At 43.3% G+C, this 27,165-nt stretch overlaps 1 protein-coding gene and 1 long non-coding RNA gene across 2 annotated transcripts; one reads left to right on the forward strand and one right to left on the reverse strand.

The window, feature by feature from the left end:
- Positions 1-4,130: 4,130 nt before the first annotated feature.
- On the reverse strand, positions 4,131-18,660 carry tagln (transgelin). Its single transcript, XM_041174222.1, has 5 exons — positions 18,526-18,660; positions 9,544-9,743; positions 7,977-8,151; positions 6,665-6,767; positions 4,131-5,268 (listed from the first exon to the last, which is right to left on the reverse strand). Exons 2-5 carry the CDS (start codon positions 9,721-9,723, stop codon positions 5,124-5,126), a joined length of 603 nt encoding a protein of 200 aa, XP_041030156.1. The 5' UTR covers positions 9,724-9,743; positions 18,526-18,660; the 3' UTR covers positions 4,131-5,123.
- LOC121269547 lies at positions 18,600-27,111 on the forward strand. The gene is made up of 2 exons (XR_005941371.1): positions 18,600-18,737; positions 26,637-27,111. It is a non-coding gene; the product is annotated as an uncharacterized LOC121269547 (long non-coding RNA).
- The last annotated feature ends 54 nt before the right edge of the window (positions 27,112-27,165 follow it).

Here is a 27,165-nt window from a genome sequence, read left to right on the forward strand (position 1 = left end):
CCCAAAAGGACGTGAAATAGCGCAAGGTGTTGTCAGGCGAGCAGCTAGCACACGGGTGATCTTCAGGTTGGCGGGTGTGTGCGGCAGTTGGAAGTGCACCCGCCAACAATTAAGCGGGCAATTAAGCCTATTGAAGCAATTGAAAGCGATTTACTGTGGCTTGACCACTTTTACGGTTGGCGGACAGGCCAATTGGCCAGGCGGCCTTTACATTTTTGCTGAAGGCTCGATCCAGGGCGGGAAGAAATCTCCCTGGGGGAATAAAATGAGATAGCTGGGGACCTTTTTTTGTTCCAAAATGAGGTATGCTTTCAGATGCTTGTGCTGCAGAGACATATTTTGCAACATTTTTGCTTTGTTAGTTCTGTGGAGGCCTGCAGCTCCCGGAGGCATCTGTCTGCCTTCAGAAGAGCTCTGAAAGCACTCGGCAGCTCCCGCCCTCTTCCCACCCCCATCGGCTGCATGGAGCCTTTGTCACCATGTGTTTCACCCTGGCTGGCCGGACAGTGTGAAATCGTGGTCGGAGATGGTGGGGGGTGCTGGGGGGAGTGGGGGGGGTGTGTTGCTGCTGCAGGGGGAGCTGGTTTCCCACCTGCTCCTGGGGCTGCAGATTGCATGCATCTAACAAGTGAAAAATTCAGGCTCAAGTTTCCTTTCACTGCTGTGGATATCTTGGAGTTAGGGGCTAATAATTAATCTTCCTTGTGATGTGCAGCAACAACCTCCCCAAGATGAATAGGATGGCTTTGAAGTGTTATGAGAAGAAATCATAGCCTATCTTCTGCTTAAAGTCTGACTGTTATACAAGAAGTGCAAGGAGATAAAAGATAATGAAGTTAGCTGAGTGATTAAGATGTGGCTTTGGCTAAGATAAGCACTAGTAGAGGGATCCATTAACTGGAATGAGAAGTTAATAAAGCCTGTTCTTCAAAAGAGATTAAGAAGTTACAGGAAATCTTCATAATCATTGGAAGGAAATCGCAAGCAAACAATAAGTATTGTTTATATGTATAGACCATTTTCAAAAGATTTTGGTATAGAAGTCATGAATTTAGGTGACATTGAGCCTTAATGTAGGTAAAATGTACATAGGAGTATGGTTTTCAGATTCAGTCCATCATTCCAGAGTGAGGCAGATTTGATAAGGGAGCTTAAGGTGAAGGAACCCTTAGGAGGAAGTGACCATAATATGATAGAATTTACCCTGCAATTTGAGAAGAAAAATCTGGAATCAGATGTAACGGTATTACAGTTGAATAAAGGCAACTACAGAGGCATGAGGGAGGAGCTGGCCAGAATTGACTGGGAGATGAGCCTAGCAGGAAAGACAGTGGAACAGCAATGGCAGGAGTTTCTGGGAGTAATTTGGGAGACACAGCAAAAATTCATCCCTAGGAAGAAGAAGCATACTAAAGGGAGGTCGAGGCAACCATGGCTGACAAGGGAAGTCAGGGACAGCATAAAAGCTAAAGAGAAAGCATACAATGCGGCGAAGAGCAGTGGGAAACCAGGGGATTGGGAAGCCTACAAAGACCAACAGAGGACAACTAAAAAAGAAATAAGGAGGGAGAAGATTAAATATGAAGGTAAACTAGCGAGTAATATAAAAGAAGATTGCAAGAGTTTTTTTTTAGATATATAAAGGGTAAGAGAGAGGCAAAAGTGGACATTGGGCCGCTGGAAAATGACGCTGGAGAAGTAGTAGTGGGGAACAAAGAAATGGCAGAGGAACTGAATAGTACTTTGTGTCAGTCTTCACAGTGGAAAACACGAGTGACATCCCCAAAGTTCAAGAGAGTCGGGGGGCAGAGGTGAGTATGGTGGCCATTACCAAGGAGAAGGTGCTAGGAAAACTGAAAGGTCTGAAGGTGGATAAATCACCTGGACCAGATGGATTACACCCCAGAGTTCTGACGGAGATAGCTGAAGAGATAGTGGAGGCGTTAGTGGTGATCTTTCAGGAATCACTGGAGTCAGGGAGGGTCTCAGAGGACTGGAAAATCGCTGATGTAACTCTCCTGTTTAAGAAGGGAATGAGGCAAAAGACGGGAAATTACAGGCCAATTAGCCTGACATCGGTCATTGGTAAGATTTTAGAGTCCATTATTAAGGATGAGATTTCAGAATACTTGGAAGTGCCTGGTAAAATCAAGCAATATCAGCATGGTTTCATCAAGGGGAGGTCATGCCTGACAAATCTGTTAGAATTCTTTGGAGGTGATAACGAGTAGGTTAGACAAAGGAGAGCCAATGGATGTTATCTACTTGGACTTCCAGAAGGCCTTTGACAAGGTGCCACACAGGAGGCTGCTCAGTAAGATAAGAGCCCATGGTGTTAGAGGCAAGGTACTAGCATGGATAGAAGATTGGCTGTTTGGCAGGAGGCAGAGAGTGGGGATAAGGGGGTCTTTCTCAGAATGGTGGTCGGTGACTAGTGCAGTTCCACAGGGGTCAGTGTTGGGACCACAACTTTTCACTTTACACATTAATGATCTAGATGAAGGAACTGAGGGCACCCTGGCTAAGTTTGCAGATGATACAAAGATAGGTGGAGGGACAGGTAGTATTGAGGAGGCAGGAAGGCTGCAGAAGGATTTGAACAGGTTAGGAGAATGGGCAAAGAAATGGCAGATGGAATACAACGTGGGGAAGTGTGAGGTCATGCATTTTGGTAGGAAGAAGAGAGACTTGGACTATTTTCTAAATGGGGAGAGAATTCAAAAATCTGGAGTGCAAAGGGACTTGGGAGTCCTAGTCCAGGATTCTCTTAAGGTCAACTTGCAGGTTGAGTTGGTAGTTAGGAAGGCAAATGCAATGTTGGCATTTATTTTGAGAGGACTAGAATATAAAAGCAGGGATGTGCTGCTGAGGCTTTATAAGGCTCAGGTCAGACCACATTTAGAATACTGTGAGCAATTTTGGGCCCCGTATCTCAGGAAGGATGTGCTGGCCCTGGAGAGGGTCCAGAGTAGGTTCACGAGACTGATCCCAGGAGTGAAAGGCTTAACATGAGGAACATTTGAGGACTCTGGGTCTATACTCTATGGAATTTAGAAGGATGAGGGGGAAGAATCTGATTGAAACTTACTGAAAGGCCTCGATAGAGTGGATGTGGGGAAGATGTTTCCATTAGTAGGAGAGACTAGGATCTGACGGCACAGCCTCAGAGTAAAGGGAAAACCTTTTAGAACAGAGATGAGGAGAAACTTCTTTAGCCAGAGAGTGGTGAATCTATGGAATTCATTGCCACAGAAGGCTGTGGAGGCCAGGTCATTGAGTGTGTGTATTTAAGACCGAGATAGATAGGTTCTTGATTGGTAAGGGGATCAAAGGTTACGGGGAGAAGGCAGGGGAATGGGGTTGAGAAACTTATCAGCCATGATTGAATGACCATAATTGAATGGTGGTGCTGACTCGATGGGCCGATTAGCCTAATTGCTGCTCCTATGTCTTATGGAGTGTTTTGTGCTTATTCAAAACTTGTGAGCCAGAGGGAGGATGAGGTTGATTAACTGTTGACTGCTAATTACCAAACTGAGACAAATCTTTGGGCTTGGAATTAATAGAAGAGGTTTATTAAAGATTCTCTTAATGATGTTTCCTTCATGTTACCCTTGGGCTCTGCAGCCACTTTTTCCGCCCATGCCGGGAGATGGGTTTAAGTCTCACCATAAACATCTATGCTGATCCTTCAGCACAATACTAAGGTACTGCCTTGTCAAAGTCCCACCTTTCAGATGGGAGATTACAAATGTTATCATTAGATAAGACTAGAGGCATCTTCCCTCATACGCTGGCCAATATGTATCCCTCAAATCAACCGGAGAATCACATTAACTGCTTTTTGTGGAATCCTGCTGTGCCGAATAGCCACTTTATTTCCTACATTATTTATTTCAATCATTACCTCATTGGGAGAACAGGTCTCTCCCAATGCAAGTTATTTTCATTTCCTTAGTAAGGTCTTCATTAGATCAGATTGGTGGCAAGTGATTTTTAGTAATTTTCACACTCTTACTAGTAGGGTGACCAATTATCAACAGCCTTGCCGCTGATGCCCAAATCCAAAAGAATAATCTTTTTAAAAACGTTGTATACAGCAAGGCACTGAAAGTCACTAAGATGCTAACAATTGTCCATCTCAACTTTATTTGTTATGGTTTCAAAATGACAAAAGCAAAAAAATGTACAAAATTTAGGGCTAAAAATTCAGAATTTTTGCTTAACAAATAATTAATGTACAACATACTTGAAAACAGTAATTCTCAGCAGGGACACTTTTTGTACAACATTTGTTTCAGAAATTGATCATAAATGAGTCCTCCTTACAAGACAACCTGCTTAAACAGATTAATGCTACAACTACACTCATTTATTGGCTCCTAGCATAAACAGTTGTTACTTAGCAGAGTTGTAAGTGCTTACTTTAGGTAACATTTTTTCCTTAAACTTGGATAATAATGTTTTGGAAATCAAGGTTTGCTAGCAAGTAAACATTCCCCACAGCATCAGTGCTGCATACATGACAAGAGAGGGTGAATTTTGAGAGAGTAACTTGTTGAAACAAGGTGAGCAGCAAAATAAGTTTTTTTTTAAAAAAAAATAGGAATGTCATTGGAATGGCAATGTATTCATTTCATGTGTTCCCTTTGAATTCCTTTGGCCATTTACAGAAATCATTCAATCCTGTTATTACGCTCTGCCTCAGTTATTCCAAAAATGTCTTTCAAATGATAATTGACTCTTTAAATGTACACTATTTCTTTAGTAACTAGATAGATTGACAGTGACAAAGTAAAACGTAAAGCAGACTGGTTAAGCCATACAAAACAATAAGCCTCGCCAACATGCTAATACACGATTCCACAATTACAAGTTAGCAATGTGACATGCAGTCCTTGGCAGCTCAGGGTGGGTATGCATATTTTGTCTTGCAATCATTCCAAATTACAGCCCATATCCAAGGGGAATAAAACTGGTTAAGTTTTTTTTTTAGAAACTGCCAAATAAATAACCACTACTGTCTATCACAATTGAAGGTTTAGTGTTATGAGCTGTTTAGACTTGTGTTGACTTTTGAAATGGTAAAATCATGCTTTACAGAGTTCAATGAGTATTGTTTTTTAGCTAATGATCTGTCTGGTTTGTCCATAGCCAATCATCCCAGCCTGCGATGCTCCCTGATTGCTTCCCATCTGGAGGCCAATAATGTTCTTCCCCTGGGCCAGTTGCTCTTCTGTGAACTCACGCTTGTTCTCTTGCGCTTTCCTGAAGTGAAAGCAGAACATCAAGTTAATTGTCCAGTTGATACACACATGCAACCCATGTAGAATCCACAAGGCACAATCCCATCAACTCTCCAACTTTGCATAATTGTTCTGAACAATTAGAAAATTACTTGGAAGTAAATTGGATTCAATTTTAACATGAGTTAAGATTCCCTGCTGTTCTAATTAGAATCAGTTTTTGGCATTGGAGAAGGCCACCTAATCAAAGAGCTGAATAAAGAATAACCAAGGTGCAGAGAAAAACTTCCATTAACAAATTCCACCTTGCAGTCTGGATTCAGCTAGTTTTAATTTGTTACACCTATGGTGTTGCTGGAACCAAACACCTATATCCAGTCACTATTACATGGATTGGCTTCACACTGCAAGGTGATGTTGGATCACTCAATGATTCCTCCCATCCCAGAGTATTTGTGCCTTAAACTTTCCAGAACACATTTAATCATTACTACATCGGTTTACAAATTGTCAAATACTGATGGATTGGATAGTCCTCTACATGTCTGGGTGACACACAATGAGGGGGAGGGGAAAACAAGGTTCTATTCCTTTAATTAATCCAACATTAAAGTTGAACACTCTGCAGGACAATCCCTCTAGTGTATAAAGGCCATGTGTTTATGGAATGTGCTGTTATACCTTACAAGTTGTGGCTGGGCTCATGTATTTAAGTTAGGTAATTGCAGACAGAATACATGTAAAATCATCTTTAAAATCAGCAAAACTTTTGCCTTTATGTCAAACACAAGTTCACGTTTGCAAGCAACATCTTGCAATAGACCTGTTTGATTAGCCAGTCACCAGGAATAAGTCATCTGGTATGACTTAAAAATCGTGAAGATAACTAGTGTCCTCTCATGAATGAGAGATTCTGGGAATATGTTGGCAGAACAAGTAATGCAATGATGTGAAGTGTCAGCAATCCAAGTGAATTTTTTTTTTTAAAAATTGTGGAATATATTTGTTACAGTTGGGTCACCCTGTTACAAGCTTTAGTTTAACCCTATAGATATACCTACTGTAGCCTACTCACCACTTTGTGGTGAGAATAGTACATGCTTATTTTCGGGTAACTTGTGAACCCATGGTGGTTTTGAATAGAATAATTTACCAAACCATCCAAATGATTGAAAAATTTCACAGTGCAATGCTTCAAAATGCATACAGGGTCAATGGCATAATTTATTGCCAGCAAAGCCTCATCAGAATTCAGGAGGAATATAGTTGGTCACAAGTCCTACTTCTACACTTGTGGGAGAATGCACTTAAGGCATTAGTCAAACATTTGCTCCCTCAACCCAGTCATTATGTGGGTTTACAGCTGTCAAGGAAACATGCTTGTACTCACTGACTATTTTATGGACACAACTACTCACTTGTGGAACCAGTTTAGATCACCATGGTAATGTCCATCATTTCTTGTTACTGCAATACTTCCCAAAGCCATGAGGGTTCTCTGAACAGCAGCCATATCCTTTGCTGCAAGAGAAAAAAAAAATGTTAAGTGTATTCACTGAAGAAGTTACATCCACATGGAACAGGTCCAGTGCTACAGGATCTACAATCCACCAGTTAAACTAGAACACTGGCCTGACCTGCAGGTTCACCCAAAGGCTACAGAATTTAAAGTGTGAATCAAGTTTCTGCAATCCTGTGGTAGTTTTTTTTTTAAAAAAAACATTGCTCTGGAAACCAGCACTGAATTAACAATGTCATTTTTGCTGAGGCAGCTTTTGAAATAAAGCTTGGGGCACTAGGGATAATTGGCAGGTTTAAAACTTTTTTAAACTACTGTACAACATTATACTTAGCAAATATTTCTGTATGTTTTTTTTTAAATTGTTATTTACTCATTTGATGGACTAGGCACTAATTAACCCATTCTCAGCCACAATCATAAAAAAACTCTTTCATTATTTAAATGAAACTTTAAAATTAACTTCCAAGCTACTGCCAAATTGTGCTGGTTCATGTGGATTTTACATCTCAAGAAGAAGATAGTTTGACCAGAAACCTGAACACTTCCAAAATTAGTGCAATTCATACTTGGATCACTAAATACAACCAAAACATGTGAAGCTTTACCACAGTGAATGGTGTATAATATTCACTTTAGAATATTGTAGTCTGTAGATTGACCCCATCATAATCATTTAATTAATGGAGTGTACATTTATATTTGTAAATATAATTTTGCTCAGCTTTCTCTCCTTTTGGAGATCATTGACTCCCTACTGGGGGAAACAGGACCCTGGCTGCTCAGCACAACCCAACTGTCTACTCTTCATGTATGTAGGCCTAGACTGTCAGCTGATCACCAGGCTAGGCCCATTTACAAATGGCTGAGTTTTTAAAATGGGAGGGTGATGTAGATAAAATGATGGTCTAGGAGTGTATTATACACAGTTACGTCCAAATTTCACTTCAGTCAGTATTAGTGATACCCAGACAAAATGTTCTGACAGAATATGGTATCAACCTTAAAAAAGTTTGTAAACATCTGTCACTAAACGTGGAAGCCCCAAACTTCCTCCCTAACAGCACTCAATGTACCTACACCACAGGGATTGCTACAGTTCAAGGCAGCTTACCAACAACTTATAAGAGCAATTAGGGATGGGCAATAAATGCTGGCCTAGCCAGCAAAGCCCACATCCTATAAGTAAGTGAATTAAAATATACACATACATTCCCACAGATCCACAGTCTGGAAGATGTCAGTTTTGTTGACTCCATATGCCTCAGCTGCTATCAGAAATCGTGACACTTGTTCCATTTGTTTAAAAGCCTTGTCACTGTCTTGAATCTTCTTAATGGGTTTCTTGTCTTCTGAATAAAGACTGTTAATCAGTAGACTCAGTACCTGCAGAAGAAGTAGTACTTCAGGTGATGTAACAAAAATCACAATACAAGTACATGGCAATAGCAGGCACCAACAATCTGTTTCAACTTACATTTCACTGGAATAAGTGCAAGGTAAGAGTGCTGGACCCCATATTGAAATTCTATTGGCAACCATAGAGATTCAATCCAATGCATTCCTATTAATAATGGAAATCTGCTACAAATTATAATTACACATGCAAATCTCAAGAATATAACTAGGGGCAGGAGCAGACCATATGGTTCACATGAGCTTGCTGCCATTCAGGAAGATCATGGCTAATTTTCTCCCTCAACTCCTTTTGGTTCCTAACCCTGCATCCCCTTAAGTGCCCAAAAAAACATATTAAGGTTGAATACACCAGTAACTGAACATTCCCAGCCCTCAGGAGAATGATTTCAGCCCAGAAAGATACAAAAAAATTCATAAGTATTGTAGCTTATGTACATCATTTTCATTATACAGTTTGTGACATTTGCTCAATTTGTATTCTAGTTTGCAAATTAGACATTTAGCCTCCTAAAGATATCTAGGCTGGATAATATCTGATGTGTTTCAGGTTCAACTGAAGTTGGGTTGGGATCATATCAGGAACTGCAGCAGTACTTGCTGTTTCCACTCCCCCTGTCTTGCCTCTGAAAGCTGTACATCTATTAGCTGCTCAAGGTATTACACTGCATATACCAATTATCTGATTACATGCATTTAATTTGAATATGTATGTAAAGAAATGTTTACCCTACTATTGGCATCTGCATTTACACTCAAGATGGTGTGTGTAGTGGCAATATCACTGGACTAGCAATCCAGAGGCCCAGGCTACTGCTCTGTGGACATGGGTACAAATACCACCATGGCAGCTAGTAGAATTTAAATTATATTAAATTGAAATCTAGTTTCAGTAATGGTAACTATGAAACTGTCAATTGTCATAAAAACCCATCAATAATGCCCTTTAGGGAAAGAAAACTGCCATCTTTACCTGGTCTAGCCTACATGTGACTTACAGCAATATGGTTGACTCTTGACTGCCCTCTGAAATAGCCTTGCAACTCAATCAGTTCAAGGGCAATTAGGGTTAGCAAACAAATGCTGGCCCACGTGATGCCCACATCCCATGAAAGATTAAATTTAAAAATCTCAAAAAAAAGGAGCAATGGAGACAGACCTTCAGTTTCAAATTGACACTACCATTCAAGTGGCTTAGCCAAATGGTTATTACAGTTTCCACTTCACTAGAGGGGATTATAAAAAACACATTATAGCATTTTTTCATTGACAAGTGGAACCAAACTAGAGGCTTTGATCAGCTTCAAACTTGGACTAATCCTTGAATGACCTGTAACCCCATTCCTTTAATAGGATACTCACTGTGCCATCCTTAAGCCAAGCTTGGAAACCTAATCTCCCTGGTTCAGGTCGACCCACACTTGCCCCACACTGAGCAATAATCCACTCCACTAGCCGCTCCTCCAGTTCAGGTTCATACTTCTTCTCAATCTTGTTCCGAATGTCCCTACTAAATCCGTAAGCTGGTCCTTGATTGGCCATGTTTGTCAGTTAGGTAATACCTGTGGCAGAAGCAAATTTGGCAGAGTTAGGGACCATCACCAGAAAGAAAAGGTTCCAAGTTTATACAGCACTTTCCAGTGAGCACTTTCCAATGTCTCAATAAGTATTTCATTGGCTATACTGAAAGCATTTCACAACCACAGTTGTAATGCAGTAAATGCAACAGCTAGTTATGTCCTCAACACTCAATCCCACAAACAGCAGTGATAGTAACCAGATAATTTGTTCAGTCAATTGAAGGGTAAATATTGCTCAGATGACTCACCTGCTGCTCTTTTGAAAGAAAGTGACTAGAATCTTTACATACACCCAAGCAGACATATTGGGCCTCAGTTTAACATCTCTTAAAGCACCTCTGTCAGAGCAGTGCTCCCACAGCACTACAATGGAGTGAGGATCTTGATTGTGCTCAAGCCCTGAAGTGGGACTTGAACCTTGTGATTCAGAGGTGAGTGTGCTAACTGAACCACAGCTGGCAGATGGAGCCAATTACATATTTATATTCTGCCTTTAACATAATACTTTGGAAAATTATCTCATGAGATAAATGCCAGGAAAAAGTCTACATCCCAAGCGCTTTTACAACTAATTACTTTCGAGTGTATTAGTTGTTTAGTAGGCAAATGCAATAGCCAATTTGCACACAGATAAGATCCAAAGGACAGCCACAAGACCAGATTAAAAATTGGTTTTGGTGCTATTGGTTAAAAAGGCACTTAGCAGCCTCACTGTTCTTCAAAGGGCTATGGGACCCTTTACATGTGCTCAAGTAGGATTTGAACCCATAACTTCACTTAAAGGTGTTTTATCAGAGAGAAGGTGTAAAGCTTACAGGTGAAAAGTTGGAAAAAGGCTAGTAGCTTTAAGTACTGGTATCAGTAGATGGAAATTAAATAACAGGTTTGGAAGAAGTGCAATGGAGAGTTGCGATAGAAAGATACAGCTGAAACTAAGTGAGAATCTACAATACAGTTGAGACCCCAGCCTGGTTATATAGTGCTGGAACTTAGCAACATCAAGGAGAGAAACTATGACTGGATAATAATGAGATGGACATGAGTAACAAAAAGACGACAAAATAAGGAATTATCAGGTGGTCAGTGAAAATTGTGGGATCAAAGAAAGTAGTGGAGAAGAGGTCAAAATGGTATGATCACCTGTTACAAAGAGAGCAAGACAGGAAATAGTGGGGAAAGTGATGGAGCTGGGACTGCCAGGAAAAGGAGCCCAAGACCAGATGGAAAGGTGCAGCAGTGAGATTTAAACGTAGCAGGACTGGAAGAGGAACGGATTACTGACTAACTAACATGAAGGGTGATCAACCATGAATGTGGCAACTAAGTAGAATGGAAAAAGCTTTCCTGTATGTGTTACCAACCAAGACTCTGTGGAAGCTCAAGATTTGATGAATTGACAAGAGTAGAAAGGAGCAAAAGAACTATCCAATCCCTGACCACCACCCTCCTAAAGCTTCTAGTCGACATAAGATTGCGTTAAAAAAATTCTTCATTACTAAAATGGCCCCACACTGACAAGTAGTGATCTTGCTGTTATTGTATTATATTTGTGTTAAGCACCTAGTTTACTATGTTAAAAGCAGATTTTAAGTGTGGTTTCAAAGTCTCCAGTGTCAGCTATGGTTCAGTTGGTAGCACTCTTGCCTCTGAATCAAGGTTCTAGGTTCAAATCCCACTCCAGGCCCTCATTTCATTGCTATGCTGAGGGAGCACTGCTCTCAGAGATGCTGCCTTTTGAATGAGATGTTAAACTGAGGCCCATATGTCTGCCTGGGTGAATGTAATAGATTCCATGCCACATTTTGAGCAGCAGGTGTGTTATCCCTGGTTTGGCTATACAAATACAGCAATACAGAGCAGGTGTGTTATCCCAGGTCTGGCTATATAAATACAGCAATACAGAGAGTTTATGATATGCCAATGTGGTACAATGTTGTACAATGACTAACTAGCTACTGATTTTTGAACTTGCAAATGATTAACATTTGGTTCTCTTATCTACATCCTTAATGCAGAAAGGCAACTCACGACAGACATGCAATATTCCAATTTGAGATTTGAATTTCAGAGACAAGTCTGGTACTAAGTCACATCAGGATCTGGATGGGCATGAAAATAAGATCATGCAATCCAACTTAAATATGGGATATTTTCCTCTGATTAGTATTGCAAGTGAGAAAGCAGTTGTGACTATCATACTCATTGGCACCAGTGATTCAAGACAGGTTCTCCCATGTTCTAAAGTTCTGAACAAAATAGGTTATACTTTAAATGCATGAAAAGTTGTCTATATTGCGCGCACTAATATCCTCCAATGCTTTATTCATAGAGATTTCTTGAACATGATAGCAATGTAAATTCAACAATATAGCCAACAAAACAGTCAAACGTGTCTTAGGAGTTGATCAAACTTTGTAGTCTTATCAGATCACACTAAATATTGTACCCAGTTCTGGTTAGCAAGAAACAGGAGAGGGGATCAATAGTTGGAAGCAATGGAGAAAAGAGGCATGAGATTGCTCAGTGTCAGAGTGGGGCTTTGAGCTGGGAATTGAATTTATATACTAGATTGTTGTAGTTTGAGTTGGTAGTAACATGCATGTTGTAGTCTGGAGCTATATAAATGGAGGCTCCAACCATCTTTCCACCTCACAGTTGATCAGGAATTACTCCTGCTCTTACCACCTGCCATTGGCATGTTGGAAGGATTAGAAAGTTGATATTCAACCCATTTGGCTACATTAAGAACACTTTCCTTGGCCATCAAGTCTTGGGGTGGGACACAAACTCACAGCTTTCAGCTCAAGAGGCAGGGCTGCTACCCACAGGATCTCCTGCACTAGATAGTTAAGGGTACGAGCATACTTCAAACATTAGATACAAAAATTGTACCACAGAAGCTCAAGCTAGTAAATAGGTCATTGGAGGGTGAATATTCAGGAATAACTTCCCATTAAAAAAAAATGTATGGAATAACTTCCAGATGGTGTGGTTAAGACAAACCATACCCCAACCAGAATTATTGGATGCTAAAGGGGAAACATTTATTAGGATTGAGGAATTGAAGTGGGTAGAATTGCCTTTGATCCTGTGCTAACTTGACCTGTCTTGAGAATGCCATCGATTATTAAGGCCATCGTGAGGGAAGTATTACAAGGCCAATTAATTTTGGGTGTTAAAAATAGGTAGATAGATTGACAGATGCTTAGTTAATTACTTTTGAGATGCAGATTATGGAAAGGTCAGAAAATTACTGCAAGAATGACTGACTTTCTACCTCTATGCAATTTTTTTAAATATTAGAAGAATTTAAAATGCAATATGATGGATACACTAGACATTTTCATCCTACGTACCTTCAACTGGTACTATGGATACAATTGGAGTACAATCATTTCCCCTCCCACCATCCCCCTCACAGCTGCTTTTGGCAAGTCTAAACTCCCATTTCCCCTCTGGCTGTTGCAGCAGCCAATACAGAATTTGGCATCTCCCAGTTAAAGCAATCAAGACCCTTACACAAGAGATTGAGAATTAAAGAAATTAAGTTTGTTAATAACGACAGGCTAGAGCATTGGTATACAAAACCTTAACACTTATCCAAAGTCATTTCATTCCGGTGGTCTGATAATTCAGTTGCTGTACTGAGCTCCACTTAGTTCAAGTAATTGAACATTTCGGGTGGTTTTATTTATTTTGCATTGAAACTTGCAATTAAGAGTAGACAGGATCTACTTATTAGAGGCCTCCTGTAGACAGCTCCTTACTGCAGGCTGCAGCAGTCACAAGTGGAAGGCCCTACATTTCCAGGTAGAAATAGGCCTCAATTTTCACCGAATAGTCCAAAAAAAAACGATACTTAAAGGAGGTAATTTATACCCTAAAAAGGGGCAAATAGATTCCAGCCTTTTCTTTTAAAGGCTGCAAAAACTTCACAAAAATAGCAACAAGCTGGCAAGATATTTCTGCCTATTCAAGGGACAAAGAGTAGCCAATGGGATGGAAAAACCCAGATACAAACCATCTTCACATTGCCAAGTCAGCCATAAATTCATAAAATATTTGTATTGGAATGCAATTTTAAGTTGAAATGTTGGTCTCATTAGCAATTGGCCAAGGGCTCAAGTGATTCACAAAATTAAGAGACCGACTATCCATCAGAATTTGTTTCTAGATGTTCTTGACTTGAAAAACATCTTTCTCCCTCCACAGATGCTGCCTGACCAGCTTATTTTTGTTTATTCAGCTTCTGCAGTCTTTTGCTAAATTAAACTTGGCCTGACAATTGGCCAGAGACTCCTTTGGCGTTTAAAGTAAGGGTCTGGCACAAGTTAAGATGTTAACTCAAGATTAATGGGGAAAAGCAGGAAAGTTGAGTCGAGGATTATCAGATCAGCCTGATCTCACTGAGTGGCAGAGCAGACTCTGGGCCAAATGACTTACTTCTGCTCCTATGTCTTATGGCCTCAGGGTTGACCAAGGACAAGTAGTGACACCAAACTCTAGCTTCTGTCAATCAGACAGAACTTGGTGCTTCTGTTAGAAGCATGGAAGAATAGCAAGGCAGGCTAGTGGTTGGCGTACTTTGCCATAAAGTTGCCCCTCATGGGCATGAATGGTGCTGTTAATACAAGATACCACTTTTAGAAGCACATTATATCCTATTATGAACAACCAGCTCTTCACTTTCACCCCCCCATTAACAGAATTCTGCCCAAACAGCCAAACAAAGACCTGGAGGTTCCATTGGGATTCTCCAATGGGGGTCCACAGAGCCCACTGACAAGCAGTGTGAACATTCAAGATTTCCTGCATTTGAAAAACAGAAAATGCTGGAAAACCTTGGCAAGCGGGAGAGCGCTGCAGAGTTTGTTTTTACTTCAGATTTCTAGCATCTGCAGTATTTTGCTTTTGAGGTTTCCAGGAAGGGTACCACATACCATACATGCAAGCCCAAATTAGTAATGAATCACAACAGAACACAATGAGTTTTTTTAAAGAAAAGGTATGGACTCAGTCCCATTAGATATGGTTTAAAAAACTCATAAGATAAGATATGGAGGCAAAAATTACACTAAATGCCAGAGATTTATTTTGGGTGATTACCCACTGGCAATGGACTATTTGAACTTGCTCTGGGTATACATTTACTGCAATACTTTAAACAGGAAACAGCTTATTGAGCAAAAGGCTATTTGTAGTGACAGACAGTTAGTTGAGAATGTGCTGAGTGATAGGCTACCACATTATATGTTCTTCTGGAATTTACCAGCATTTGACAGGCAATTGCAAGGATGAGGGTAAGCAAATATAGTGCACTGGGCTGCACCTTGTCTGAAGGAGTTTTTTTCTATCCATTTTCTCCTCCATGCACACTCCCATTTCCAGTAGCAGTCATTGGATGGCAATCCAACATTGATTTCCCCACCCTACCCTACGGATTGGCATGTTGCAACATGCCAGACTTAACTGATTGTCAGGTACTGTGAACTGGTCGACATTGGTAAAGTGTGCGTGAGAGTAGTTTTACTGCTACTGCATTGGCAGAGTCTCATTCCTTATCCAAAATGTTGTTGAACAGCATTGTAAATATTATGACCTTCACCTTTTCCTGATCTCTCATTTAAAGCCTTGTTATGATGGCCTTGATTTGTTTCAAGGTTTCCTATTTGACAGTCAGTACTGCCAAAAGTTAGCCATAGTACAAAGCAATTTCGATAACAAGCAACTGTTAAGAGTACCATTTAGCCAGTGCCCAGGAATCCATTTATTCCATTTCAGCTCTTAAGAAGCTTAATCAACCAGTAAATCTATTCAAAGCACCAACTCTGAACAGTTGAACATTATGCTATCAAGCTTTTTTTGAACTTTTATTGCAGCAATTCATGTAAAACACTGGCACTCAAACTATTTGGGGTTTTTGTGAAAGCATTAAGTTTACTCTCATTACCAACTTGTATTTATATATGTAAAAGCAGCAGAGTAGGCCATCCAGCCCCTCGAGCCTGCTCCACCATTTAAGATCATGGCTGATTGGATAGTAATCTGAAATGTGCACCCCACCTATCCCTTGATAACCTATCCCTTACCTCCTTACTTACCAAGAATATATCCGCCTCTGCCTTAAAATATTCAAAGACTCTGCTTCCACCACCTTTTCAGGAAGAGAGTTCCAAAGACTCAACCCTCAAGTGAAAAAAATTCATCTCTTTAAAAAAATAAATGACTCATTATTTTTTAAAAAAGGTGTTATCTAGTTTTAGGGGGAACATTCTCTCTGCAGCCACCCTGTCAAGACCCCTCAGGGTCTTTGTTTCACTCAAATCACCTCTTGCTCTTCTGAACTCCAGCAGATACAAACCTAATCTATCCAACCTCTCATAAGACAACCCACCCACTCCAGGTATCAGTCTGGTAAGCCTTCTCTAAATTGCTTGCAACACTAAGTTTCCTTCAATAAAGTGACCAATACTGTATACCGTACTCCTAATGTCATCCCTCTAGTACCCTGTACAACTGAAGCATGACCTCCCTACTTTTATTGCAAAACAGACTGAATACAAACGATAACATTCTGTTAGCTTTCCTAATTACTTACATCCTAGCCTTTTGATGATTCATGCACTAGGACACCCAGATCCCTCTGCAATCTCTCACCACTTAGATAATATGCTTCCCTCTTATTCTCCTGCCAAGTGGATAATTTCACATTTTTCCCATTTATAGAGCACATTAATGTAGCAAAACATCAAGGCATTTCACAGAAGTGTCAGACAATTGATATATCAAGCCATGCAAGGAGATATTGGGACAGGGGACCAAAAGCTTGGTCAAGGTTTGAGGGTATAGCTTTGAATGTTTACCCTCCTTGTTCTCTACTTGTGTGTAGTTTAACCATATGCTCTTAGCCTTCCACAGTACCTGTTAAAATCAGTCTATAGATGGCACAACAGATACACTTGGGTGATTATTCACTCTCACCTATGAGATGGTTTGGGATCCACTCAACCCTGGAAAAATCTCAAACCTCCCTCTTAAGTAGGTTGCAAGCTCAACCTCTCGGCATGCCCAGGGATGAAATGCAAGGGACACAGAAGAAATGGAGCTGAATAGAAAAAGGTATGCACACCAAAAATTGCAGCATGAAGCTTTAAGCAGCATTTGATGTGGTCCAAAAATCTCTTCACCCATCAGCCACAACTATGACCTCTACAGCCAACACAAAAGCCTCACTCTGTGAAACCTACAACTTCCCTCAGTCTAGATTTATTAACCGTGCTGCGGTTTCAAAACTTTAGCAAACTCACATTTTAAAAAAGGAACCTCAATCTTCAGCAAAAGAAGTGGAACCATTTCAATTCTCTCTCCCTCCCTCCCCCATTAGCAATTTTCATTTGCACAACTTTCATAGAACATATGGCCCAAGACATGATAAAAATAAATTGCATGAAAAGACTTGGATGTTGGGAGAGCTCGGAGAGGTGACAGCAGCTTACTACAAAGCTAGACAGATTTAGGGAGGGAGTTCCAGAGAACAGCCAAATAGTGAAGGGAGGGCGGTGTGCACAAGAGATCAGTTGAAAGCCTATCAGGGGCGGCAGTGTAGAAGGCTAGAGGAGAATACATAAACGGGCTTAAAATTCTGTATCCTGGAGGGATCAGTCGATGGGGTCACCAGTGAGGGCAAGTGGGTCTCAGGATATGGATGCTATGAACATTTGGAATAGGAATAAAGTCATCCATTTATACTTCAGGTAGATGTGAATGTAATGGTTTTAAATTCTCGCCTAAATACTTATCCTGATTAAACGCGTTTTATACACTGCACATTTTCGACTGCTGGTATTTTTGACACAACAGCTCACCTTTCCCTGAGGATTAGAACTAATCAGTCATTTAAAGCAATTAAACCAGTGAGGATGTCTCACGGTGATTAGGGTGATCAGATCAAAAAGGGAACAGTCTGTATTTTGAGCAGGGGGAAACTAAGTCGATGAGTTCCATTTCTGTTGAAGAAAATCCCGCTTTCAACTACATCTAGAATGATTTTTTTCTACTTCTAAACTCCATGAATTGTTACTTTCACCGGTCCACCAGCGATTTTCGCCGTCGCGTTTCCTAGCTCATAAAAGTCTTGATGGCACAAAGTTAAAGTACGGTTTTAAACTCGTTTCCTATTCCTAAAATATTGGAGGATAAGATTACCTTGGAGGATAAGTTCCTGCCGAACAAAGAGCATCTTGAGAGAGAGAAAAAAACTTGTTTCTTGCTAAAGCCCACTGGATTCAGAGTGAGCCACACCCAACATTTCAACCACAAACACTCTCAGTGGCGCAGTAACAGGGCAGCAAACTCTTAAGACCCTTAAAAGTTGCAGGTTACATTAAAATAACTTTCCAAGACACAAGCCTTGACCTGATAGACTTACACCTGTAGATATGAAGTGACAACTTCAACGGGGCACTCAAAAAGTTCCACCTGAACTCCAGTTTAAAAAATGGACACATCTTAACAATTTGGCAATGATATTCAAAATGTTACTTATTGCGGGTGCACAACTCAAATCACCCCAACTAAATTAAAGACTAAATTAAGATTAGATTGTTCTTTTTTGCGGCTGGGGGGAGGGGAGTGAAGAAACTTGTTATTAAACATTTCATAATCAAAGAAACCAACTCTACATAAGCTGTGCCAAAGTAAATTCAACAGGAACTACAACCGAGAAATTGGAAGAGCGAGTTAGCTACATGATGTTACCACTTACTTTTCCACAGGAGACACCTATGTCGCTGGGCTCACTAGTAACCAGAGAGTGTGGGTTTTGGGCTGGAACTCAGACTAAAAAAGGTCTCCTTATCGCCATGACGTCAGCTCATCGAGAAAAAAGGAAAGCAACGCCTTAAATGGGCAATCAATATTGAGGCGGCGTCCTTATTTGGTGAAAGGCACAAAGAAAGACAATAAAGCAAGAAGCAGGTTCGTGGAAATTGACACATTCCCCACATTCCAAACTTATGGTGATTTCAAAGTCTTTTAAACCAGAGCGTCCATTTATGGACAGCGGAAAATTAGCTCCTTTTGAAAAAGGTATCACTTTTTATTGTCAGTTTCGAACAGAACTTGTAAAAAGAACACGAATGTTGGCCACTTTTGCAGAATATTCAGATGTTGGGTTTATATAAAATCGCACGATTAAAAAAGCGCGCGTGTGTGTGTGTATAAGCTACTAAGGGAGAGAGACTGGACAGATTTATCAATGCGACTGAATATATGGTTCAGCCCGACAGGATTCTGTGACATCAAATATCTGAACATCTCAGGCAATTTGGTAAATGTTTGACAACAAAGTTTTTTTTTAAATAAACTTTGCTGAAGTAGTAATAGTATTCGAATACCGAGCCTTCCTTACTTTAAGTTTCTTGTTTTCTGTGTTTTAATCGTGCTTGTAATTTCCACTTCCCCCCCCCCCCCCCCCCTTGCTCCACCCTGTTAATATAATTTGGCTGCTCATCTTCATTATATAGAAATGGGTGGGGAGTTAATGGTGTTATAATTCCATTGGGGGTACTGACACCTGCTGGCCGGTCCACCACATAGCAGCGCTTTTAGAATGACAGCATTGTATCCGTCAACAATAGCTTGTGGTGTGTTTTACAGTTCACTTTGTAGTCTGAAGCTATGAATAGTGAAGGTAGAGGCTCCAATGATCTTTTTTTACCAATCCCACGGCTGACCAGTCTCTCCCACTCGCTGGAAGGATTTGCAGGTTGATAATGAATCTGTCTGGCCGCATTATGAACACACCTTCCATAGTCATCAAGGCCTGAAGTGGGTCTTAAACCCCTGTACTTCTGGTTCAGAAGCAGGGACGCTACCCACTGCACCACAAGACCTCCAACAACCGGAGCAAACTTACGAAAGCAAAATACTGTGGATGCTGGAAAGCTGAAGTGAAAACAGAAAATGCTGGAAATATCCTGAATGCCTGGAAGCATCTCTGGAGAATGAACCGAGTTAATGGGCGGAATTTTCCGAGCTCGCTGGCGGCGGGTGTGATAAGTGGGGCGTGCGCAGGAAATAAGATACGACCTGCTTCCCGACAGCGCGAAGGCAGGTTGCCAACAGCAGGTCACGTTACCCACCATCGGTCGGCGGGGGAGCTGATTGTAACACATCAGCATTTAATTGAAAGGCCATCCTGCCAGGCTCCTGGAACCCCACCGCATCGTCCACCCACGTCAGTGGGAAAGCGCGCCGACCTGTTTCACAACAGCGCGCAGGCCACACACACTAGGCGGCCTTCACTTTGGTGGAACTGAGGTGAGTGAGCAGCAGCGTTCACCACAGCTCGCCCGTTGTTTACAGGCCTCAGGGGTGCCTGGGGGGGGTGGGGGCAACGGATGCCCAGCCCTGGAGGCAACTGTTGTTTGGAGGGGTGGGGGGGGGATGGGGAGGTGGGTGCGGAGATGGAGGGGGGCGTCCAAGGGCAAGTGCTTGGACTTGCAAGCCTCGCAGGCGACAGTTGTCGATGGTGAAGGGGTCAGATGATGCCCTGGCGCTGCATCCCGCGCACAGGCAATCGAGGCGGGGGGCAGGGTAAGCGAGGGACGTGGCCACGCATTAGGGACACTTGTATAAACTGACCAGGCCTCTGCAACTGAGACAGATCAGGCACAGCCACAGTGATATGATTGGGGTCAGGCTCCTAGCCTGCCTGCCCAGCCAAGCAACAGGGAGGCACCAAAGGGCCATCAAGCGCTCTAAATCTTACTGCTCCCCACCCCCCACCCTCCACCTCCCCCTTGGCACAGATTTCGAGTCCGCCACCACTTTATTGGACCACGGAGCAGTTGGACTGCATACGTTGTACAATCTCCTCACCAACACTAGCCATGTAGCAGTCACTGCTGGAGGTGCTCACAACCCCTTGAAATCTCAGCATCCTGTTTTGGGCCAGGGTCCCCCAGTGTCACAGGTTGACTGGGCAGCCATGCAGCGCACTCACCTCTGGCCATCCGAGGGGTATCAGCACTCTCCAGGAAGCATTAAGGGGCGGTCACACAGGGCCAGGAAAGGTGCTAACTACAGACATGGTAACCACGTCTCTCTCTCTCTGTCTTTCATGCTGCAGGAGGACCAGGTTAGGATCATGGATCCTGGTGACCTAGCTGTATCTCTGATGTATGACTGTAGAAGATGGAGTAGGGAGCGACTGAGGCTCCTGGCTGTGCAAAGGCAGAAGCAGCAACCTCCTGAAGAAGGGGCAGCGGGGGTTCTCGCATATGCTACCCAGGAGTGACAGCGAGCCATGGCTGGTCGGTGCCTAGCGACACCCAGGGTCTATAGATGCTGCCTGCCATTCCTGCAGATGACTGAGAACCAGTGTCACCAAGGACTGCGCATGTCTCGTAGATCCTCACATCACATTTGTGAACGTTTGGCTCCAGTCTGGCTTATGGCAGCGGCAAAACCCCCTGTGAGAATGCTCCTGTCATGGAGATGCAGTGGAGACCCTAATAGTCACTCTATCGCAGGAGGATGATGACAACCTGCAGTGAGGACACTCCATAGATCTTCACACAGCCTCTGAGAATGTCTGACTCCTGTCTGGCCGAGGGCAGCTCACTTGTGCCCCATGATCAGGGCCATCTCAGAGACACAGCCATGAAATTTTAGACGCATCTGATGTTGTGTTCGCTTTCAGTACCACAGCCCTTCAGGAGCTGGTGTACAGTATCACTGGTCACAGATGCTGGTGTGATGGGGGCCAGCCCCACCTTAAAGGTGCTGAGAGCACACAGAGAGTATGAGAGAACTCTGTGGCGCCTGCCCACTACATTCTGGCAGCAATGACCAGCACTGCCGAGGTACAGGCATCTGTAATGTTTCCAGGGAGAGTGAGGCTGGACCATCACTGTGGTCTGAAGGCCACACAGAGCACAGGGAAGAGGCCCTGGACTGAGACACCTGCATTTTATCTTGTGCATAAAGTTTCACATCAAGTGACAAGAACACTGGTCCTCAGAACAAGGAGCCACAGGCAGCGAGACATTCTTAGGAGTTTATTGACAATAGTGAACAGCATGTTCAAGTGATCAACACCCATGCTCAGACTGTGCAACTTTCCTAACCTTGCACTACATCTTGGTGCTCCCTGGACATCTAAAGCAGAGGTGGAACCCGCCTACTGACTGTGACGCCCTGTCTGTGATGACGTTAGCGGGCATCCTCTGGAGGGCCAAGACTTGGAGGGCCCCGGCCCGCTTGCGGGGTCCTGCTGTGTGGCAGTGGTAGGTACCCTCCTCAGCCTGTGAAGCTGGAGCTGCGGAGGTCACAGGAAAAGGGGATTCGGGTGGGCCGGTCACTCCCAGAGTCAGCTGGGTGGATAGACCCGGAGTGGGCACCTGCTGATCCTCCTCCCTATGGGTGCCTGAGGACCCCTGGCTGACTCTGTGAGCGGAAGGGGTAGTTGGAGTGAGATCGAGCTGTCCAGCACCCCTCACGTGTATACACTGTTGATGGCTAACTATGGCATCAGCGATGGAAGTAAGCACATGCAGCACTGCCGGAGTGACATCCTGGACCAAGGTCTCCATGGCGGCCGCCATCCTGCCAGTGTTGATCTCGGTGTGTTGCAATGCCGGCGCTATCACCTCAGCCTGAAGATAATCAATCAGTCTCCTCAATCCTGCCTTTCAATCTGAGGAGTGCAGTGGACATCCCTTCCTGATGTTCCCGAGCTTGCCTTGGCATCTCCAGCAACTGTGAAATGACCGAGTCCAGAGGCTCGTCACCTGACTTGGACCCAGCAATGTTCTGACCTCCAACAATCCTCCAAGTGCCGGGGACCTGGGAAGTCCCTGCCTCCACCTGCTGTGGATCAGAATATGCGATGTGCTCACCAGATTGTGATCCTGAGGCTACTCTAAAGCTAGGTCCCACCGAGGTGTGTGTCTCTGCGCTGGTGGAGGGTGTGGGTGAGCGCTGTGATGAGGGTGACTTCAGATTCATTTTTAGAGGTTTCTACAGAGCTTGATTGGAGGCTCTGGGACATGGACTCTGTTGGCTGTTTGGCCGATGTGCCTGCGAAAGCAAGGGGAGATAATTAGCGCAGGGCAGTGGCCTGTGAAACAGGACACATCACTCACAGCATGGTTGTCTGATGGATGTTGCACTGCTGGATCCTCACTTGGTAGAGCAGCACTGACCTCACCGTCAGCACAGGACCGGTCCCGGTCATCACCGGCCAGCTGAATGGCTCTGTTTTCGAACTCTGTCAGAACTTTGATCTCTGGCATCCCTCCACCTGTCCGTGACCTTCCCCTCCTCTTGTGCGCCAGTTTGTCCTGCATGGATAGAGATGGGGAGGGTGTATCAGGACACCTGTCAGGCCAGATGATAAGTATACCTGGCCTGTGTGGGTGGTAAGTGGTCCCATGGACAGGATGAGGACAATGACGGTGTGTGTTAGAGAGTGAATGGTGATGTCTCTTACACTGGCAGTGAGTGAGGGCCCTGTAGATGTGTGATGGGTTTGTGAGTGTGTGAGTTGGGAGTGATGAAAAGAGTGACTTACACTGGCGGAACGGAGAAGATCATTCATTCTCTTGGGGCACTGGGTGCCTGTCCTCCTCTGCAGGGTGTTCGCACTGACCACCCCTGCCACCGCCTCCCAAGCCGGGTTGGTGACATTGTTACCCACCCTGCAGCCAGAGCAGGGGTAGAGCACATCCCAGCGGGTCTCCACAGCATCCAGCAGTCGCTCGAGGGACCCGTCGTTGAAGCAGGGGGGCTGCAGTCCTTTTCCCTTTGCTGACCATGTCTCCCAGTCAGCGGTGGTGAGTTGGTGGTGATGAGCATTTTGCTGGCAGCTGCCTTTTAAAGATGGCGGCCGGCGTGATACAACAACAGGATGAAGGCAGGCGGGCGAATGAGAACCCACTCACCATAGCAACGACGTGTTTCGCAGGAGTGAATAAATAATGAGGTGGGCTCAGGAAGATACAGCGTGAAAATCCGCCATTTTCATTGGCGGGTAGGACTCCATTTTACCCGCCCGCTACCGCACTTAATACAATTCAGGGAAAATTCTGCCCAATGTTTCAGATTGATGACCTTCTGTCAGAACAATTTCCTGCTTCTCTCCCCACAGATACTGTCTGAGTATTTGCAGCATTTTCTGTTTTTACTTAATGACAACATTTATTGACATAACATCTCTTACATAATAAAATGTTCCAAGATACTTGACAGGAATGTTATTTGCAAAATCCTGGGGGTTACTATTGACCAGAAACTGAATTGGACCAGCCATATAAATACTGTGGCTACAAAAGCAGGTTAGAGGCTAGGAATCCTGCGGCGAGTAACTCACCTCCTGACTCTCCAAAGCCTGTCCACCATCTACAAGGCACAAGTCAGGAGTGTGATGGAATACTCGCCACTTGCTTGGATGAGTGCAGCTCCAACATCACTCAAAAAGCTTGACACCATCGAGGACAAAGCAGCCCGCTTCCACATTCACTCCCTCCACCACCGTGGCAGCAGTGTGTACCATCTACAAGATGCACTGCAGAAACTCATTAAGGCTCCTTAGACAGCACGTACCAAATCCAAGACTGCTACCATCTGGAAGGACAAAGGCAGCAGATAGATGGGAACACCACCACCTGGAAGTTCCCCTCCAAGCCACTCATCATCCTGTCTTGGAAATATATTGCCATTCCTTCACTGTCACTGGGTCAAAATCCTAGAACTCCCTTCCCATCAGCATTGTGGGTGTACGTACATCACACGGACTGCAGCGGTTCAAGAAGGCAGCTCACCACCACCTCCTCAAGGGCAATTAGGGATGGGCAATAAATGCTGGCTCAGCCAGCGAAGCCCACATCCCATGAACGACTAAAGAAAATTGACACCAAATCACAGAAGATGATTCCAGGGCAGGTGGCCTGAAGTTTGCACAAAGAGTTAGGTTTTAAGGAACATCTCAAAGGAGAGTTGGAAAGATTTAGGGAGGGCATTTCAGAGCTTAGGAGACAGAAAGCTGAAGGTGACAGCCACCAACAATGCAGCATAGGTTTGACCTAAAGAAATGGTTTCCTGAAACTGTTGCCTAGGAGATTAAATTATATCATAAAAGTCCCGAGCGCCACTGGCTGATGTCATGCCAGATTAGAGTAATGGAAGGCAATGAGATAAACAAGTTATTCCCCATCTGCAATACTTAACTTCTTCATTCCAGTTTCCATATGACTTTCTCCACTTACTTTTCTTCTGAAAGCAGTAACTCATCAATGGGCTAAAATTGAACTGATTCAAAACCCTTGAGCTTAGTTCAATCCTGACCATCGCTTAAGCCCTGTTCCAGTTGTGGTCAGAATTGGGAGCTCTGGTTGATTTTTTTTCCACCAGCTCCCCCTCAGAAGTTAATCCCCACCGGAGATCCACAGGTGGATGTTGGATAAGGAATGGTCGTGCTTAATTACTAACGTTTAGAATTGACTGCTGCCACAACGTATAAATAAAACATGCTCATAACTTCATTCTAAATAGCGTACATGCAGCATCTACTCCATGACCTTTTATTGATGGGTTGGCCCTGCCTGCTTTGCTGTGAAATCATCTGCTGCTAACTGCATGGTTAAGAGTGTTGATTGAAGGCAGTTTCACAGCTCCATTGAATAGGGCAGATGCAGTTTCAAGTAATAGTTGGAGCCAAATGAATAGGCAGACCTCAAATGAATGGGTACGGCTTGCTCCAGCAGGAGGAAGAGAAAATTAGAGGAGAGATTTTACCTGGGCAGGCAGCGGTCAGGTGCAGTGGTCTATGCCACCCCTTCCCTAGGGTTGTTTGGTTGGTAATTTTACTTTGATGAAGGAATGGGAATGTATGCCCAGGAATAATGTGTGATTTGTAGGGGAACTTGGGAAGTGATGGAACATGGTGGTAGAAGTTGCATGACTGGGAGGTGCTGTGGCAGTATACTTGGTGAACTGTTGCAGTGCACCCTGCAGACAGAACCTAATGCAGCCAGAATCCATTGATAGTGGAGGGGGGAGCGGATATGAGCCCTGTGGCTGTTTTCTCCTGTCAAGAGAGGAAGGCTGGGAATTGGCATTAACAAAAAAATCAAGATTGCCTGTGGTGCTGAGAATCAGATGCAACACCCTGAATATTGTGAAATTTTCTGTCTTTATTTAATGTCCTTGGACGAGTTCCCTCAGGAATAGTCTAGCAATCTCATCATATGATTATATGTTTAGAAAAAGAAATGACTTGTATTTATACTCAACATTTCGTAACATCTCAAAACACTTCACAGCCAACTGAATACTTTTGAAATGTAATCACTGTTGTAATTTTAGGGAATAGAGAAAGACAGCAAAAAGCTTACATAAAGGACCCATAAACAGCAATAACCAGTTCAGCCATGATCTCTTCTTCTGGTAGCCCCACAAAACAAGGAGGACACTTGCCAATGAGTACAGCCCATTGTATCTTTTAACATGGGGAAGCTGTTGTACTGTAGCTACCACACAGTTCTGGCTGACCAGGAGACTCTTCCACTTGCTGTAAGTGTATTGGAAGGATTTGTTGGTTGATAATCAATTTGTTTGGCCACATCACAAACACACACCTTTCTTAGCTATCAAGTCCTGGAGTGGGACTTGAACCCAGAGCTTCTAGCTCAGAGGCAGGGATGCTACCTACACAAGCCCTCGTAAAGACATGATCTTCTGGAATGTATCTACACTCCTTTAACCCTGGGCTTTTCCTTGTCTCTTGTCCTGCCCTCACTTTCTCACCTCCCCACACCCCCCCCCCCTCCAACTCCTGCTCAAAAATTATTTTTTCTTTCCTTTCCTTCCTAGGAAATGCGTTGACATGTCTTCCTGCTCACAAGTAGCATCCTAAGGAAGCAAGATGTTGTTGTAACAGACCGGGTGCCAGGATTCTGTCTATGCAGCTCTTTAACCAGCCGGCAAGAATCTTCAATCAATCAGAGCAGCAAAAATTCATTTGCTCATCTCACTTTATCCGCCCTCGTTCAACCTCACCCGCATGGTGCAGTTACATGAAGGAACTGCACACTTGAGGCACCATGAGAGGCAGCTTGTGTTTCAGTATTTAATTGCACAGTGCATTATTGAAACTAGGAGTTGCATTCCTGTCAGCACAACTTAACTGATTATATGTCTGAGGACTGTGCTGACATTTCTGCACTAAAAGGTCTCTTAAAAACTAACAGGTTAATGGCTGGGATTTCCATTGTATGTTATTTGTAATGAAATTGTGAACTCATTATGTATTTGCAATTCTGTAATGAATAAAACACAGAAGAAATGATCCCTGGACATTTTATGTGTTTGGTCACAGAAGCCAGGAAAACAAAAGCAATTC

Source organism: Carcharodon carcharias, chromosome 25, assembly GCF_017639515.1.
Source record: "Carcharodon carcharias isolate sCarCar2 chromosome 25, sCarCar2.pri, whole genome shotgun sequence".
NCBI lineage: Eukaryota > Metazoa > Chordata > Chondrichthyes > Lamniformes > Lamnidae > Carcharodon > Carcharodon carcharias.

What these genes read in the sequence shown, in the direction of transcription:
- tagln (XM_041174222.1), bottom strand. Translation starts at nt 9,723, where the DNA reads ATGGCCAATCAAGGACCAGCTTACGGATTTAGTAGGGACATTCGGAAC. An exon ending in CTTGGCTTAAGGATGGCACA is followed by an intron (nt 8,152 to 9,543) that starts GTGAGTATCCTA and finishes CTTCTTCTGCAG; the next exon opens with GTACTGAGTCTACTGATTAA. An exon ending in GACTGTGGATCTGTGGGAAT is followed by an intron (nt 6,768 to 7,976) that starts GTATGTGTATAT and finishes TTTCTCTTGCAG; the next exon opens with CAAAGGATATGGCTGCTGTT.